This window comes from Harpia harpyja, chromosome 8 (genome assembly GCF_026419915.1).
Source record: "Harpia harpyja isolate bHarHar1 chromosome 8, bHarHar1 primary haplotype, whole genome shotgun sequence".
Taxonomy (NCBI): Eukaryota; Metazoa; Chordata; class Aves; order Accipitriformes; family Accipitridae; genus Harpia; species Harpia harpyja.
This window is the reverse complement of record NC_068947.1, coordinates 10,672,583-10,692,322: the sequence shown is the minus strand read 5'-3', so window position 1 is coordinate 10,692,322 and position 19,740 is coordinate 10,672,583. Positions and strand designations below refer to the sequence as shown.

The following is a 19,740-nucleotide window of genomic DNA, read 5'->3' as shown; positions in this document are numbered from 1 at the left end:
TTTATAATAAATTGTATATATAGGTGAACATTTCCATTAAGACCCAATTAATATGCCAAAAAGTAATTGCAGGTAGATACAACTTATATTGAAATTAATCTAGTTTAGAAATTCAATCATTTACAACAATACAGTAAAAAAAAAAAAAAGAAAAAGCAGCATATACAGACCTTCCAGTAGTCAGATTGTAAACTGTAGTACCTCTGGTATGCAGATAATGCTGTAGGAAAGAAAAATGAATGTTCATTTTGTTTTGTTGCATTTTCTTTGAAAAAAAAGATAGAAAACCTTAAGAGTCAGAATACACAACATTAAAATGATAAATGGTTTAATAAAAGTAACACCGCCACAACAAGTACGCTGTTGTGGGTAATACATTCCTTAAGATTCTAATTTTGTTTTATGAAATGTCAACCCGAAAGTGTATTTATTATTAATCTTCGAAATGTAAATCAAGCAATATTTTAAAGAAAACCTGTAACAAAGAAAACATTTGAAAATTTGGGATTTTCATCCTGGACAAAGCTGTTGTAAGATTTAAAAATTTAATCATGTAGCTCATTTACCATGCTCCCTGATGTCCTGTAATTTCTAAAGAACTAGTGCAGAGGGACATACAAAGAGAAATCAATTTCACATGCCCTTTCTTCCAGTAACTAGAGAAACAAAAGCAAATGAAAAAAAAGCTTACATTTTATTCAACATCTAAGACCAAGACTAACCTGGAAAACAGCACTAAGAACAGCTCTGTTCAGTAGAGTATTAGCTCTACTTAGCAACGAATTTCTCAAATCACCATTCCTGCATCCCTCCTCCGCACTAAAAATTCTGGCTGATTCATCTCACCCTTCGGCTAACAGGCGACATCAGACTAGAACGCAAACAGGCTTTAAGTTCTTGTAAGAATGCTGGACTAGACAACATCCAAAACAGAAGAATTTTAAATAATGATTCACTGCAGTAACACCAAGATTTTTATTTTTCAAGTGTTTGTTTCTTAAGATTTAAGAATGGTTTCCACACAGTATGTATTTTCCAAACAACAAAAGCAGATAACCTCAATCTTTTCTTTGAAAAACTACAAACACTAAACAAACACTAAACAGATTAAGATGGTAAGAACAATATGTATTTTATGTGCAGGTTCATTTCCTGCAAGTACCATGGAATGAACGATATCCCAAAATTTTATCACCCTTCCATGCCTGTCTTGCATATTCATTTCCATAACTTCACAAAAGTCCTTAAGTTTTAGGGAAATAAGAACAACATACACATGACAAGGCACACAGAGCTTTCTCTTCTCAAGAATATACCTTTGCACTCATCTGTCTATGAGGACTCACAACCTTGTATTTTTAAATGCCTAACTGATTGATGCTGAATCATGTCCATAAGGTGCCCCTCACCACTGGAACTGCTTGTGAAGCCAGCTTCTAATTTTGGTGCTCTAAACTGTGATTCATTTAGATGCCCAGAGTAGAAAAAGTAACTAGGGGAACACTCATCATCTTTACACTATCAACATGCAACATGTGTAAATGTTTACATGTAACTTAGATGAATAAAATCACTTAAAAAAATCCAGTCAATCAGGCTAAGTCTTTCACAACAATTCGTCCCCCCCCACCCCTCCCCCCCAAAATTGGCACAAACTGAAGTGTATGACTGCAGTCTAACAATATAAGTTTAAGAATGTTAAGACTAAGCATATTTCAGTCACATTCTGTAATTATGTTATAAAGGATGTTCACAGTAACACAAAATAACCTCCTACCCCAAATACTCCTTCTAGATTCACCTTCTCCCAGGTATCATTAATGACTTTTTGACAGCAAGGCGTAATTACCTTTTCAACATGAGAATGACTTTGCTTTCCCAAATAGGAAAACACACACGCACACTATGAAACAGTTTTGTAATGCACCACACTTAAATAAAAGGAAATTTTTTAATTTTTTTTTTTAACTCAAGCAGTACCTATCCCAATTTTAAAGGTTAAAGCATACTTCAAATACTTAAGTCAACAGCACCATATTATGCAAGACTTAGGAAAATGAGAACTTCTTGTAATCTATAGGTTTTTTTAAAAAGTAACTATTGCAGTCAATTATACAGGGGATATGGATAAAATAAAAAGATGAAAAGAACATTAAATACAATGCTAAAGATTTATACTGGGAAAATAAAAGGGAGAACTTTTTCAGTGTAGCTGTTAAAAAAATATAGGAGTTCCCACATGAGCATTCCATTAAACAAGAGAGGTAAAATACATGTTCCCAGTTAAGATACTGCTAATAAGTTTATAAAATGTCAACAGTTTAAAAAAATACAAAAACAGAGAAGCAACAGAAGACTTAAAAAGGAAAGGAAAGAAAAAGAAAAGGGGGGGGGGGGGAAGCAGCCTTACTGCTATTCAGTGACCAAAAAATTCTTTACGCAAGTAAAGCAAAAAGGCATACAGCTCAAGCCTTTCTCCTTGCTCCTAACTCTAGCTAGTCGGAGCATGCGCAGCCCTGTTCCGCAGCCAGAGACAACGGAACAGGGGTGAGCAGCACAGGAAAAAAGAGGAGACATCTGAAGGTATTCAGTTATTCAGACCCAATAAAGTCCCACGTCAAGGGAGGAGGAAGATTGGGAGCCACAGGAAACTAGGCTCCACTAATGTCACTGCTCATAAAGAAACTTGTCCAGAGAAATTCTAGCACCTCCATTTAACACAGGGAAAAGTTCTTATATTAAAGAAAGGAGACTTTGCCCCATGATATTCTACCAGTTTTCCTTAGAGTGCTGATGTTTGCAAATTATTGTCTTTTCTAACTCTTCCATTCTTCAATAAAGTTTAGCAACTTCCCATAGCAACAGTTGAAATGACTGCTTTAACGTGCCAGGCTCACGTTAGAATTAAAAACAAGCACGTGGAAAGCATGGACTGCTGAAGCATATTTCATCTTTACACGCTAAGAAGATAAGGCCTTCATTCTAAGGAAGGTTACATTACTCTTCCAGAGGAACAAAGATGACACTACAGTCCTCTTCTTAAGTGTCTGAAGAGCCCAATCCTACTTCTGGGTTCAGCAACCTCTTCTAGGGATCCAGACTTTCCTTCTAGGGTTACAGTATTCTGCTTCTACTTAATGTCTTGAAGATAAAATGCTAAAATTCTCAGCGTTGTGCTGAAAATGCGTAATAATGAATCATCGAGGGATCCCTTACACAGGAGCTAAGCATCCCTTTCCTCCTCATGAAAGTTAGACAACTAGAAACTGTTACTGATGTACAATTTCAGTATTTAACAAGTGTTCAACTTACAGTTAGTTGGTTAGTTACCTATGAAAGTTTATTTCAGCCCCCTTTACATCTGATTAAACATCTGCTCCACAAGCACTCGAGCTCTGCTGAAAAGGATTGAAGGAACATGCAGAAAAACAGAAAAAAGGCATTCAAGAGAGCATTTTTTTGAAAGAGCCCACATGAAACATCCCTAATCAAGCATATCCCTAACAAGAATTTTGCATATAAGAAGAGGCTAGAAATCAAATTATGAAAGCAAGATTTTGGAAAAACTTAACCAACCTACTAGTTTTAAAGCAGTAGAACATGAACCACAAATTTGAGCCCTACCATACTTTCTACTCCCCGAGCAAGTCACTAGTGAGCAGACTTTCATCCTGAGTTCTATGGTATAGAAAGAATATCTTGTCTAAAAAGTGTATCATGGAACTACAAGCAACTTCTCCCTTAAATTAAGTTTGTAACTATAGGAAATGAGTACAAACCTCTCAAATTACAAACTTTATTCTAGACTAAGAAGAAACAAAAAAAGCAAGTGAATCTGCTGAGCAACAAAAATTTTACATGAGCCCCTAACTGAAACATAGGTTATGCTTCATCAGTGCCGTGATTCTAACTATATGATGATATTCTCTGGTTTATTAAAAAGTGAAAAGAAAGTCACTTGGGCCATGCATCACTTCAGTAGTATTAAAAAAAAAACCAAAAAACCAACAACAAACCCCCCCCCCCCCCCCAAACAAAACCAGAAACAAAAAACCCCACAACACCAAAGGCTGCAATGTCATTTGCACCTTTACTTTTCATGGTCATTCCTAGGTGAGACAATTTTTGTCACAAAAAAATTTCCATGAACTGCTGCCCCTCTTTCAACATAGGGTCAACTCTCATTTTTACAGATACAAGTGAATTACCCCCTTTCAGTCAAACATAATGAAATGAGTGCTTTGAAATCACTCACGCACAGCAGAATTCTGCAGACAATCTTCCGATTAGGAACTTACTATTGAGCTTTTCCAATCTAGAAGTTTGCCATTGAAATTCTTAAACATATGGAATTCTTGGAAGTCAAATATATAGAAACTTTTTCCAGCATGCAAAACACTCTTGAGCATCTAGAAAATGCATGTCCAGACTCGAAAGAACAGGACTGAGTGTAAAAAGTAGAACAACGTTTCTTGCTTCACTCTCAACTATATTCATAAAATGATCTAGCCAACCACAGAGAACTCTCTTAAAAGCACGAGGCTGAGAGACCACATTCAGAGATCTAAACCAGTATTGGACAAGTGACATTCCTAAAAAAGGTGCTCACGGTTACCTATCCCCATCCTTCTGCCCAGTATTTTGTTACTTATTGTATTAGTTTACACTCTTCCTTTTAGCATCTCTCTCCAAAACCTGGCAATTCACATCATTTGCCTAACAGGTAATCCTTATGATCAGACTCTTGAAAACCCTACAACCTACTGAGTGGCAGACACAGCATTTACTATCCAACCCTGAATAGGGGGGTGCGAGATGGGGGGCATGTATGCCCCGAAGGTGTATGTAGCTTTTCAGATCAATCACCATCAGCTATATTGCTTGATAAGAATAAAAGAATGTTTACCTAAAATAGCTCTGAAAAAAACCCCACCATCTTTCTACCCAAAGAATTAAAACTACTGGACAGTAAGAAACCTGCTCAGCTCAGGCTTGCTTCAGAATCTGTCTTTAAGCCTCTGCCACCTAGTGCACAGCTGACCCTCGCATGAGTTCATTCAGTTACAGTCTACCAGTTTTCTCCTCTTACAGGTTTTTACAGCCACCCAGAACTACTCATTCTGCAATATCTACAGCTACTTTTAACACTGACAGCCTTTATTATTTGCCTCCTAAGAGTCTGCCTTTCTCTAGTACTACGACTAGGGTCAAGGGACATCTCAGAATCATGACAGGAATGATACGATACTGGTTTCTTATCTGCCCCTGTTTAAGATTTCTTGACTTCACGTAGAGAATACAAAATAGATTTTACATAATTACCATGTACGTGGTTTCAGATTTTTTTTTTAATCTACTTAATTTCATAAGAAAATGGTAAAACTTTATAAAATGCGTAATTGTTTCAGTAATACAACAGACAACCTCTCTTCATATCCAGAGTCTAAATACATAACCTAAACAAACAAGTAAGGTGAAAATGGGGAGCAAAATGTCTAGACTGAATGACATCCACCTACCTGCAATTTTTAGCACTTCTAATCACAAATCACTCAGTCACAGAAGGATGGCTTTTATGATCTGCTCTAACAAACCTACTTTATGATACTTGGAAATTTAAGAGGCCTTTGGAAGTAATGCAAACATGGAGCAGTTTGAGTATTTTAGTGCTTGAGTAAGAAAAAAGTGAACTAGATACTGACACCATCTAGTGGCACCTTGCAAGGCTAAATGTGAGTAACACAGATTTTTGCCTTGCTGAACTTTAATAAGTTAAGGGCAAGCACCAATTTGATGACATCCCCCTGAAAAGAGAACTTTAAAAGAACTCAAAGGTCTATATTCTTCTGTGTAAATCAATACTTGTTTTCTTAATAGAAATTTCTTTTTTTAATGTTAATTTTTAAACAAGCACTAACACTTCTTAGTGCTTATCTGATATGAAAACAAATAGCAAGACAGAAAATTAGCTGAAGAACTGCACAAGGGAAGCAAGGAAAGGGCACATGCATTGCTTTAAATCTTACAATGCTTCCAGGAAAAATAAATCTTCATTAAACACCTAGGAGACACATGCAGGTTATGGAAACAGCGCAGGTTTTATCCACAACAGTGTTCTAACCTAGCAAGATGAACACTGCTGGGCCGTAAAATTAGAGACATCAAAAGGTAAGAAAATTCCAAGGTTGTGTCAATGGAATTGACTCTTTGCTGGGTAAAAAACTGGCTGGATGGCTGAACCCAAAGAGTTGTGGTGAACGGAGTTAAATCCAGTTGGTGACCAGTCACAAGTGGTGTTCCCCAGGGCTCAGTATTGTAGTCAGTTGTTTAATATTTTTATCAATGATCTGGATGAGGGGATTGAGTGCACCCTCAGCAAGTTTGTAGATGACACCAGGTTGGGAGGCAGGGTCGATCTGCTTGAGAGTAGGGAGGCTCTACAGAGGGATCTGGACAGGCTGCATCGATGGGCCGAGGCCAACTGTATGAGGTTCAACAAGGCCAAGTGCCGGGTCCTGCACTTGGGTCACAACAACCCCATGCAGCGCTATAGGCTTGGGGAAGAGTGGCTGGAAAGCTGCCTCGTGGAAAAAGGACCCGGGGGTGCTGGTTGACAGCCGGCTGAATATGAGCCAGCAGTGTGCCCAGGTGGTCAAGGCAGCCAACGGCATCCTGGCCTTTATCAGAAATAGTGTGGCCAGCAGGAACAGGGAGGTGGTTGTTCCCCTGTACTCGGCACTGGTGAGGCCGCACCTTGAGTGCGGTGTTCAGTTTTGGGCCCCTCACTACAGGAAAGTCTTTGAGTTGCTGGAGCGTGTCCAGAGGAGGGCAACCAAGTTGGTGAGGGGCCTGGAGCATAAGTCTTATGAGGAGCGGCTGAGGGAGCTGGGGTTGTTTAGCCTGGAGAAAAGGAGGCTGAGGGGAGACCTTATCGCTCTCTACAACTACCTGAAGGGGGGTTGTAGTGAGGAGGGTGCTGGTCTCTTCTGTCAGGTGGCTGGAGATAGGGCGAGAGGAAATGGCCTCAAGTTGTGCCAGGGGAGGTTTAGGTTTGATATTAGGAAAAATTTATTCACTGAAAGGGTTGTGAAGTACTGGAACAGGCTGCCCAGGGAAGTGGTTGAGTCACCATCCCTGGAGGTATTTAAAAGACGTGTAGATGTGGTGCTTGGGGACATGGTTTAGTGGTGGACTTGGCAGTGTTAGATTTACCATTGGACTTGATCATCTTAAAGGTCTTTTCCAACCTAAATTATTCTATGATTCTATAATGACAAAAAAAAAAAAAAATGTTGTGGAAGCTAGAGCTGCAAAATGCAGCTCAGGTCTTTTGCTCCAAGGCCTCTGGAAAGAGGTTTATCTCCATTTCCTCCAGAGATTTGTGCTGAAAGTACCAAAGAGTCAATCAAAGAAGCCTAAAGCATGTCTTCCTTTTAACACAGAATGAAGGCAGACACACAAAGGCAACTCAATCATATATTTGAGAAAGAAACATCACCAAATAGTCCTCAAAGTAATTTTATTAGCAACTACACATCCTCATCTGGAAATACAATGCAGCAGCAAGGTGGTGAGAAGCCCACTGTCCCATGGTCATGTCCAACTATGAGTTGCACAGGAGACTAGGAAGTATTAAATGTGTAAGACATACACGAGTTTGACAAAGAATTTACTGTTACAGAATGTTAGATAATGAACTCTATGAAAGGTCTTAAAATATCGAGAATATCAGTGAAGGAACACAATGGAATCACACGAAGCTCAAAAATCCTTCAAAGAGCATATTCCACAAAATGACTTTTAACAATGAAGTGTTTCTTTAGAACACTGCCCAAAATGAAAGTTTTCAGACAGTCAAAAAACATGGTCCAGCTATATTCTATAATAACAATCTTCTACTGCTAACCCCCCCCCCCCCATTTACAAAGAATATTTTTATGTTCTAAGCTTAAGATAACATTCTTACTGCTTTCTATAGGAATTTCACCTAATGGTTTGAACCGCCTGAAATTAAAACACCTGAAATTTAACAACAGCATCCTGAAGATGAAATAAACAGCTCTAAATAGAAGGAACCCAATTTCTGCCAATTATTACCAATTACAAACAGCAAAATAAAAAACTTTAAACCTAAAAGTCACACTTATTTGAAACACAGTCATCTCTTCTTCAACTCACTCAGATTGCTATGCTACTTAAAATACACTCTAGTTCTTCAGGACTCATCAGTAAAAGACAGCCCAGCAGCAACCCTGCAGGAACCAGCACAACCAGGTCCATGCCAGGAAGTTCTCTCTTACATTTCATAAGATGACTCCTACTACTCTGTACCTCAGAACACAGCACATTGAAATGCTTCCTAATGACAATACTTTCCTTCAAAGTCCTAAAAGACTAAGACATTAACCACTACAGAGAAATTCTCTACAGATCTGGAATTGTAAGTACAAACAAACACATGTACATTGTTGAATTTGGGAGTTGTTCTCACAACCAAACAACTTTACACAAGAACAATAAAAAAGTGTTTAAATTTTGGTTTTAGGCTATATCTTAATAAATGAGCACCTCAATAAACATTCTGGGGTTTTTTTCAGTTTTGTTTTAAATTTTAGCCTAACAATTGCTAAAAAATGCCCTTGGACTAATTAATGCTACCTTATAATTACTTCCAATATTTTTATATTAGTGCTTTCAACAATGCAGTCACTATCTGCAAACAAAATAAGTATTTTTAAAACTGTTCTGACATAGTACATAAAAAAATGCGATCACCACTTGAGTACAGCAGTAAGAATTATTTTAGTGCAGTATTTATTGTGCTTTAGTATCTGTGATGTGAATAATTGCATGTTTTTCCCAAATCATTCATTAACTGCATTATCTACTTCTACTTCCAGGAATTTTGCTTAGAGAACAGAAATTCAAGGAGGCAAATGATAAAAGTATGTCTCCACTTGTGCAACTGTTAGCTGTCCTCCAAGTCATAGGCTGGAACACAGCCAATACACATGACCCTTCTACAAAATAGATATAAAAGATCCCTAAGGAAAATACAGACGATGTCAGAGTCCATGAGCTCATTAAACAGCATTCAACTAGAACCCAAACCTTAAACATCACTATCTACACTCTGTACTCCTTATGGAAACCAGAGTCATGGAAAAAAAAAAATTAAATTACCTCCAAGACCAGCAGTAAAGTCCTGGCCCTCCCAAGGAATGCAATAGCAAACAAAGTTCACAGGTGTATACCATGGAGCCCTAGCTGGACTCACAATGCTGCCAGCATCCAAAAGCCTACATGACAACTCATCAACCTCCTCTGGCAAAACCCAAGGCTGAGGTTTCACATTCTGGGGCAGTTGCATCACTTTTTTCTGCTAGGTTATTTTTCAGTTGGATCAGTTCCCCACACAGCTGCACGTTCAGCTGTGCCAGCACAAAGCAGAGAGCAGCAACAAGGAGGCGGGGGGGTGCCACTAAAGACACGCCCAGGGAACAACGTGCTTGGAAACCTCTGAAATAACGAAACAGCTGGGGAATAGCTGCCTCATTTGAAAAAAAAAAAAAAGAAAAAAAGGAGGAAGACATCAGATTAGAGTTAAGAAAATGCTACTGAGGAAACAGAATAGTTTTGACTGGGAGGAGCCAATGTTCTCATTCTGGGAAATCCTGAATCCAAATTCTGACCAGTAATGATCAAGACAATGAAAGCTGGGCACAGAAACCACCTTGAACATGCTTGCTAAGCTAAATCAATCTGCCCTGGTTATAATCATCTGAATACAAGTCAGTGGCTCAAAATCTGCAAAAAGGCTGATATCTCGCCTAGGACCTTCTCCTAACAGTAGCAGAGTGCAATTAACAAGACAACTCAATTTCATGGCTTCAGAGAAAACCCTTTAGCTAACAACAGCAACTCAAACATACTGCATTTTGGGAAAACTACTAGCTGCCGACCAGCTTAGAATATTTTAAAGGCTAGGAAAAAACATGGTGATACTCTAGTCTAACCTCAGATACAATACAGAGCAGAACGAACCTCATCCAGTAATTTCTGATGTAAACTCACAACTTCTGCTAGAGACAAGTACTTCATTTTTATGAAAAAAAGCATATTAAATCTGGACTTCAGTGGCTACAACTGACAGAAAACAATGTACTTCAAGAGAAATTACTACAACATTTAACAGTTTTCATTTAAAAATATAAATATTTAGACTTCAGCAAGGCATCAGCCACCAACTTAATCCACATTCAAAGGCAGCCTGCCTCTAACTGATATTCCCTGTGTACATGCAGCAAGGAAGTATTTTCCTGGTTAGTTCCAATAATGACATGCAGTAGCTTGCCATGAATCTTTCTCAAGGTCCCTCTTTTCTGGTGTATGAGTCATAATTCTTATAAAGAAATTACCTACAGTCTTTTTTACTGCATTTATAAGGCAGCATTAGCTACATGAAAATACTCACACGCAATGAATACACCCAGCTGAATGATCCATGTTTGTCAGCGTATTTGTGAAAAAATGAGACAGATCAAACCAGATGAAACCTAACAGGTCTCTATCAACCAAAAATTGCTTCATCTTGATCACTGATCATACTTCTGCAACCAACTAACAATTTTGTTCTGCTTCACACAAACTATACTGCAAGCATTTTTAAACAAAGAACATTGTAACATTTGCCTTTAATATACACACCTTTCTACATTATATACAAAGGTGTACACATTTATTAAAGATATTTAACTAAATAAATAATAGGCTTCCAAGTAAAAAAAAAGTTGTGCAGCATTAGTCATGCTGCTATCTTGTGATATTTTATTAATTATATCCTATTTATTAAATACATCAACTTCTCCACAACTTTGTCTAAGACTAACTTCAGACTAGGCAGATTTATAGTTCTGAAGATCATCCTGCTTCAGCATTTTACACTTCTGGAACTTCGGGACTTAAAAATTGGATAAAATATACATTAGTGAGATCAAAACATTTCTGAACTTCCTTTGCTTTTCAGTTCCCAAGCATTTAAAATTTAACTATAATTGCAATTAGAATGTATAATTAAAAGTAACAGAATTTATAGAATGGTGTAAAATTTATTTTTACTTTAAATTTATAATGCAATGCACCAGCATTCTACTTCTTTCAAGTAACAGTAGTAAATTAATTGCAGAACACTTATGCCTTTTTGCATCGTGCATAATACCTTTACAGTCTTTAGTACTGGAGTTCAACAACTGTTGTGAACAAGAACGTGTCCCTCACTTAATAAAAAAACCCTTTAGCTTCCCTCTTCCTATCAATTAAAATTCCTCCAGTATTATTTCACTGCTATCCCATTGCTTTGAAAATACAGATACACCTTATTTTTTTTTTATACTTCGTTACTAACAAAGTTTTTTCACTTCTTGAGACTTCTTTCATGATTTGAGGTGTGACTTTAAACAGGCATCTAAGAAAATACTAAGTATTTTAATTCAGGTTTTTAATGCATAAATGTTTCTTCCCACACAGTTCTGCTCATGCTTGTCCACAGTTCTGGAGAACTGGTATTTTCAACCATCATCTGTATTTTTTATGCTTGTTCTTAAAACTATATACACAGTACAAAGCAGACCCCCGATCAGTAAACCTCACCTCTGATCCACAGCAACATATAGTCCTGTCGTTCTTAACTGTTATCAACTCAACAGTAGAGTTAATACTGTTCAGCCCACAATCCTGTGCTGTCTTTGCTAAGTAAAATATATCCAATAAGCCATACTGCACTTACATCATACCAAGTTGCATGAGGCTAATCAGAAACAATACTAAGTTGTTTGCAGAGGGGGTGGTTGAATTTTCTTTAAAAAATAAAATAAAAGTAAAATAAAAACATGGTATCAGACAGTTCTTCAGGAAATTCTATAGCCAGCATATTGCCACATTCCCTTCAGGTTTTCCCACGTCTCTGGAACTGGAAACACCAGTGGTTATGTTACACCAGATGTAGGTACAAGTCGTAGGTTCCTAAGATGTTGGTACAAGTTCTGGGTACTAAGGTCCCTAAACTCCCCATATATTCAACAGAAAGAGACAGATGCCTCTACCACTCAAAGCCTTCTGAATTTACACACTGAATTTAGGTAGCTGCAGATTCCTCCCTAGTAATATCAAATCTAAACATTGGTCACCTAAAAAATGAAGGTGAGGTAGGTTTCCAAGAACCCTAACTGACACTGTTTTATATTAGACATAGTGAACAAGTGGACACATCGACACACTGTTATGAAACGGTCCACAGCTAGCCTGAATCATTAAGCAGTGCTTTTGAACTACTATCAGTTATAATTCATTTCCCTATTTCTACATCCCAAGGTAATTGTAAACCAGTATTTTTGTGTGTTTGGAAAAAGGGGTGGGGTGGGAGTAGACATTTTCACAATGGGGGTGGAGTTCGTTTCCTTATACAAAGTCAAACAGAACTGCAGTCATATTAAAACTAAAAACCAACAACAATGAAAAAAGACATCCCATGGAAAAAATTAAATATTCTGACCTGTTCTAATTAGCTAGGTAGAGTAAGATCCAAAACAGCTCTCTACTCTTCCATACCTCCCATAATCACTGGAAGGGAGGCAGCTATCAGACACTGGGCCTGACACCCAGCTTGACATGAAGCAGAAACAGGACAAGCTGAATATTTAGCCCTACGTCTCGTTCAGCAACACAGCAGAGTATCTTTCAGAATCCACACCACAACCAAAAAAGCACTCTACTGACCCACAAGCAACAAAGCACAAGAGTACATAAGGTTCTGTGTTCACTGGTTGCAATGATGGCAAAAAACATTTAAGTAATTTCAAAGATTGATGAAGCAGAGAGCTAAAAAAAAAAAAACAAACCAAAAACAGACCACCCCACCCCCCACTCCTTCCCCCAAAACTCCCTACACCCATTCTTCCACTCAGTATTTAAAACAGAACTTGAAACACACCTTAAGTGCAGCATTTTTGCTGTTGAATTAACACTTTCAGCCTAGCCTTACCTGTTGAGATTGTGGACGTACATGAAAGCACTAAGACAGGCTTTCAGGCTCTGCACCTATGTCTCCCACCCCCCATAGGAAACCTTCAGAGGCATGGCTTGAACTGTTTGTACAGTCATGTAATAATGAACCAGAATAATGAAGTAGGCAGTGTGGTACTACTGTATAAACCAAATAAACTTCATACTCATAGAAAAAAAAAAAAAAGAACGAAAGAACGAGAAGTTAGAATACAATTGTTTTCGTAAAGACATCATCAGTCTTACTCTGTTAAGGGCTTTGAAACATAGTACGAATAGAGGAAACAGTGAGTTATCCAAATGTTTTTCATTCTGTTGTGTCACCTACATCAAATGACAATCCCCCAATCACATTTATCAGAAGTACTGAAGAACCTTACCTTTTGGATAATCTTCCAATAAGAGGTTGAAGTGACCTAACTGACAAAAGAAATCAGACTCGACCTTTCCTTCAGCTTTCAAAATTAGCGATTCATAGCAGCGAACAGCCTGGGGAAAAGAAATACAAGGTTTTCAAAATTCTGTATTTAACTAAGGCAAGTATTACATTTTCTGTACACTTTCTGAGAAATAACAAAGTTTCTTGTTACTCTGCAAGGTAAGAAGTCTATGAACACTCTCAGTAACTTGTAGTCAGCATTACTTTTCAAAGAAGAAATGTAATATTTGAGACGAAACAGATTTGGAAGTTCACGGATTCTAATGCAAATTGATAGCAAATGAACAATAAAAGTTTTCTCTGGTTTGTTTGTGGACTCCAGAAACATTCGATTTCCCAAATACAAAACAAACCTCTAACATACATGACGATTTTTAACTTAAAAAAAAAAAAAAAAAGAAATGCAAAAAGATTGATTTTATTTATTCTTTCCAATTGGCAAGAAAGAAACCTCTCTGATTTTAGGCTCATTCTGTGTTTTCTTTTTCTAAAGGATTCACATTTCATTCTCCCAGTTGTTTCACTAGTTTTTGCTAAAGTGACGAATATGCTACCTCAGCATGCTTGCTTAGGCAATTTAATACCTTAGCATATATTTCCCAAGATCTGATTCTTCTCACTTACCTCTTTCATATCATAAAATGCAGTTTACTACCTTCTGCTTTCTACACAGTTACTGTAGACTAAGTAAAGCTAAAGTTAGGAATATGAATCCAATTAGAAGAGACATTTACTTTAAGAAAAGTTGCCCTAGAAGTTTTTAAGCAGCACACACGATCAAAGTATGTTCTGTGCTGCAAACACACATTTTTAATAAACTGAACTGATACCTTCTATTCATCGCAATGGTCGTGATCTTTAATGTCTTATATTCTTACCTCATGACCCTATTTACACTTTGGGAATGAATGAATGAATAGGTTTCCAACTTTTTGAACTTTCAGTTTCTTGATTCTGAACATACTAGCCATTAAAATGAAGTAGCTGAATAAACTTAAATGGGAGGGAAGGTCCTTTGCACCAACAGTAGAATTTACAGTTCTCAAAAGGTTGACAGATTTCCAACGAATTCTAATTCCAGCTGGTTAATCCATGACTTTTACCAAAATCATGGTTTGACTATTTTTCAAATTTGGTTGCAATTATCAAGTGCTTAACTTTAATATATTACAGTAATCAAAGACCTTAATCTGAAATTACAAGCTTCGTTACCGCAATACTTAATCTGAAATTACGAGCTTCGTTAAGTTGTTTTATTAAAACTGGAAATTCTAAAGGGGAAAAAAGATCAATCCAAATACTAAATTAGTAGTCTTGCCCATATTTGTGATTTACTTCATGTACACTTGTATTAATCATCAAAATGAGAAATGCCAACAATAAAATGAGGAAACGTTAAACAGCTAAAAAAACACCTGGGGAGAATCCAAATTACTGATCTAATCTGTATTTTAATTTGCCATTTTTACCTTGCTATGCTAGTTTTTAAATTATTTTCTTAAATGGTAAGCCATAATAAGATAGGCCTTGCTGTACTCAATGGACACAAAGTCATGTATGTGACTATGAGTCACACAGAAACCAAGACCAGACCCACTCATCTGTATCCCAAGCCTGAGATGTATTCATATGCTTTCACCTACTTCCAAGTACAGAATAGCCTTGTTTCATGGCCGTTTTCAGAAATAAAGTTCTAATGGATGAAACCAAAGCTATGCTGCTGCAAAACTGCAGCAAAATGTGTAACACCTATATTAAATCTATTAGGTGTATGTGTGGTATTAAATGATTTAATAAAACCATTTAAATTAGGTATTTCAAACTGTAGCTATTTGGCCACATTCTGAGAACATTAAATTGAGATGTATATTTGCCTCTACATCAAAGAACTGCTGCAGAATTTTCATTCATTCTGCAACTTTTGCCTTAGCAAACTGCACTGGAAGGACTGGAATTCTGTTGACAGTTAATCAAAGCTACTACTCCTTTAATTTTCTTCCCACCACATCATGAATACCTCTTGGAGTCAGCCAACCCTCCATCTAAAGAATACGATCCCTAGAATCAGAAGCAAAGCACAAAAGTCCAAAGTGAGCTTCCTAAAATAACTATGCTTGTGTGAACCGATTCTCAATATTCAGGCTCATCCACTGAGCCTATTCCAATCTGCAAATGTTTTAATGCAGAATCTTGATTATTATGCCTTGCTTCTTCTCCCCACTTTTTGGTCTCATCTCTGGATTTGTACAAATCGTAACACAGTTCTTGCTGGTGCCCCTGATGTAACTGTCACAGATTAATTTGCAGACAGGCCTTCCATTTTCTAATGATATGCAATACCTGCTGCAGCTGCTGAAGACAATATTCACACTATGAAATTTTCTTAAATTAGTATTTTGTCTTCTACAACTCAGTCACTGTTCAGAGCATATAGAAATGGCTACCACAACAGGTAGCTTACAAAAACTGTTGGAGAGGAAGTTAAGAGTAGTTTATTTCCTTAATTAGATGGCTACAGGTATTTAAAGGGAACTGGATTCTATGAACAAATATAACAGGATTTTCCTATAAAGGATGTTCAAGGAAATTATAAATCACATGCACGTAAACAGCTAAGCATCGGGGGACCATTAACATCTCCCCAGCCCCTTTTTAAGTATCCTCATTAAAAGAGTACCTGAAGCACTATATATAGTAAGGATACAAAAAGCTGTGCCCAAGTCTTTCACACAGATCAATTCTCAACAAGGCAGATTTTCCCTTTGCCTTAGAATACACTTTGAAGACACTGCTAAGCCATCTTACTAACACACCAGCACAAGGCAAGGCGTAGGACACCAGAGCTGCAAAACAGAACTTCCCTTTAAGTAATCGTTAACTTACAGTTAACTGTTACTGTAAGAGCAATTCAACCACACCATTAAGTACACCCTCTCAGTTGATCTCTAACCTATTTGCAACATTATCAGGAAAACACTTATATTTATGCAAACTTAAGTTGTGAAGGTTCTTTCATATGAATTTTTAAAATTTTTCTAGCACATTCTAACAAAATGAAACAGAAAGTAAGATCAAGCTTTACTTCCTCAGCAGGAACACTAAAGTCAACCTCCGAGTCTCTGGAGGACAAGCAGACTGGTCAGTGCATGGCTTGGTCAGTGCACGGCTCTTGTTCTTCCTAGTAGCCAGAGGAGCTTCATCTAGACAAACTGATTTATCCACCTTTGGTCAAGAAACTTTCTTCCGCATCAAACTCCTCCACAAACATCTTTAGAAAGGAAGAAGTATTTTTCCTCACAGGTAAGAATTTGTCTCTTAGTTGAATGAACAGATGCAAAGCATTTCAAAGAGGGAAATCACAACTACATGTATCTGTGTACAGTTTCTCTGAAGGAATAATCAAAATATCTCATTTCACTGGATCTGTAACTGCAAAGGCCATCTATGGCACCACTTGTGCAACCAATTTAAATCACCCTGAGACTCTAAGAATTCTAAGCAAGTTAAAAACCCCTCAGGTTTTTAAGTATTGTTATTTCTCCACATTGTATGGATTTATAAGTGCACTCAATGGAGCCAGCCTTGAGAATTGTTAGTATTGACAAATTACCAAGAAAGAGAAAGACCCTGAAACAAAACGGAAGATGGCTACACAACATCGTACACTTCCTTCCCTTTGTTCAAGGCTGCACTAAGATAAAAGGGAAACCTGAAGAATTTAGGAACTTGGCAAAATAATCACCCACAGCTGCTTCGCAGTGTGGCAACCAGAGCAGAAGCAGGAAACAAATACAGGAGTGGCTGCACGAAAAGAAGGTGGTTTATATGATTAAAAAAAAAAACAAACCAAACCCAATACTCATGTTGTTTGCCACCTGCTTGATTAAAAGCAAACTGAAGTAATACACTATGGTCAACACTTCTGACATGCCAGTTACAAACCCCCTCTTACGATATCACAGTTCATGACTGGGGGCTTTCTAATTTCACAAATCCAACCACCAATTCTTAAGACATGTTTAAATACAATATAGTGAGGAAGAAAAAGGCTTAGTGTATTTGTCAACTTAGAAAAAGCCAGCAAAACATTCATGTGTGTTCACAAAAGGAAAAAATAATTCCACTATCATCTAAAATGCACTACCAAATCCATGTATGTTCACTAGTTATTATTTGAAAGGGAAAGTAACAGGAATATTTTTCCCTCTGTTGTCGGAAAAAATTACACCCCCCCCCCCCCCCAAAAAACCCAAACCAAACAAAACCAACACCATAAAGCAAATGCCAGTTTTGGCTATTATTAACATGATGTCTTTTCATGAAGAAAAGACCCTAGGGTTGGGAATATACTATAACCAAAAAAAAAAAAAATCCAGCAGGTAAAACCAGATTTGTAAATATTGCATACAAAAGTCAGTGGTACATATTACAGCTGTACTTCATAAAGGAGAAGGAAGGACAGCGTTATCTCTACTTCAACTAATGTGAAGAAAAAAACTACCATCATCCCTGGTTGCTTATTTGTATTTTACAGCACAAATTCAAATTACTGTTAAACAATTGTACTAAAAAGAAAAAAATCAATACAGCTTTTTTGAATAGTTTCTAAAGAAGATGATGTAATTATATCATTTCTTACTCATGACAAGTGTGATTGACTAGAGATGAAAGTAGCAGGACTAAATGGCCAAACATGACAAAACGTGAATTATTAATTCTTTAATATTTTAACAATATGAAAACGGAGGAGTGCACTGAGTCAGCAAATTTTTACTTAAAACACAGAAAAAACACTGACAACTACAGAAAACCAAAAAGCTAGCAATATAAATTGTTAGCATGGCAACACCTGGGCAGTAACGTACAGTGAAAGAAATATTTGAATTTTACTGGGTAATGAATTAACTGTTCAAGAAAAAAAAAAAGTGTTTTAATGCAGCCAACATGGTGTAAAATGACAAATTCAAAGCCTCAAGATGTTCCTAGAACCTTAAAGCTCACAATAGAAAACACTACTGTGTATGCAGATAAGCCTTCCATCTGGGGCAGGGCAGGGGGACAAACAAACAGTTCCTGCTTCCTTTTTCTTGTTTCTCTAGAAGCAATAACCTGAATGGATGGGCTTTGCGAGCAGGTAATGAGAACCAAAAGCATGAAAAAATTTCCATGTGAAAAAATTTGAAGAGACACATCAGTGGGCTCTTCACAAATGAAATATATACTACACTAATGCTTAGAAATGAAATGTTAATTAGCTCTTAAGGGATAATTTAGCCTTCTGGAAAAGAAAGTAATTACACAGACAGTGCTGGACACTGAAGTGATGATCACACTATCTACAAGCAGTCAGTCTGAGGGATATCTACAGACCAGGAAAGCAGAAGTTTATGTATGTGCTGGGCTCATTCTCCCCACCTCAGTATCAAAAGAGGATGTTCTGAAAGGCTTCTCTTCCATTCCTTTCTCCATGCCACAATTCACCAAAATGCACACATGATTTTCTAATAACAATGACAACAACTACCATCCCGAAAACCTCCTGATTCAGTTCTAGCTCCTGCTCTGCAACAACAGACATGTTGAACAAGGCTCGCTTCAGCTAAGCAAGGACAGAAAAAGACTAGCCTGAATTCTTCAGAAATTAATTATTCCCCCCCCCCCCCCCCATCAGTGACTGGCTGGATAAACACCACCTCCTGGGCTGTAGATGACTTAACATCTCAGTTACTTCTGCAGAGAAAAGCATACAATTCATATTTGATAGAAGATAACCTATATTAATTCAGCAGATCCTCCACTGAAGGCTCTCCTACTATGTATGGATGGCACAACACTCTTTTAACTTCCCTCACTTTCTTACTCAGTATCAATTTCTACTACAGCTTTCAAAGCTGCTTTATATGCTCTATCTCTCTCTTTTCAAAGCTCGTACTGTGTTATAAAATGTCTCCCTCGACTTAGCACAAGTTTACTTTCCTCATGTTTCATATGTGGACTATATTATGGGCAATGAGTGGATTGAGAGCAGCCCTGAGGAGAAGGACTTGGGGGTATTAGTGGATAAAAAACTGAATATGACCCAGCAATGTGCGCTCGCAGCCCAGAAAGCCAACCGTATCCTGGGCTGCATCAAAAGAAGCGTGACCAGCAGGTCGAGGGAGGTGATTCTCCCCCTCTACTCCACTCTCGTGAGACCCCACCTGGAGTACTGCGTTCAGCTCTGGGGACCCCAACATAAGAAG

The 19,740-nt window shown here is 37.5% G+C and overlaps 1 protein-coding gene across 16 annotated transcripts in view; it reads right to left on the bottom strand.

The window, feature by feature from the left end:
* KDM6A (lysine demethylase 6A) overlaps positions 1-19,740 on the bottom strand; it is a 168,386-nt gene that overhangs the window by 115,305 nt on the left and 33,341 nt on the right. For all 16 annotated transcript variants that reach the window (XR_008236326.1, XR_008236328.1, XR_008236332.1 and 13 more), the window contains exons 3-4: positions 13,440-13,548; positions 171-220 (exon numbers count right to left, since the gene is read on the bottom strand). Coding sequence is in view for 7 of the 16 variants with exons in the window: in XM_052794678.1 (XP_052650638.1) it covers positions 171-220; positions 13,440-13,548 (159 nt within the window). In the remaining 9 variants the exon portion in view is untranslated. The remainder of the gene's footprint in view (positions 1-170; positions 221-13,439; positions 13,549-19,740) is intronic.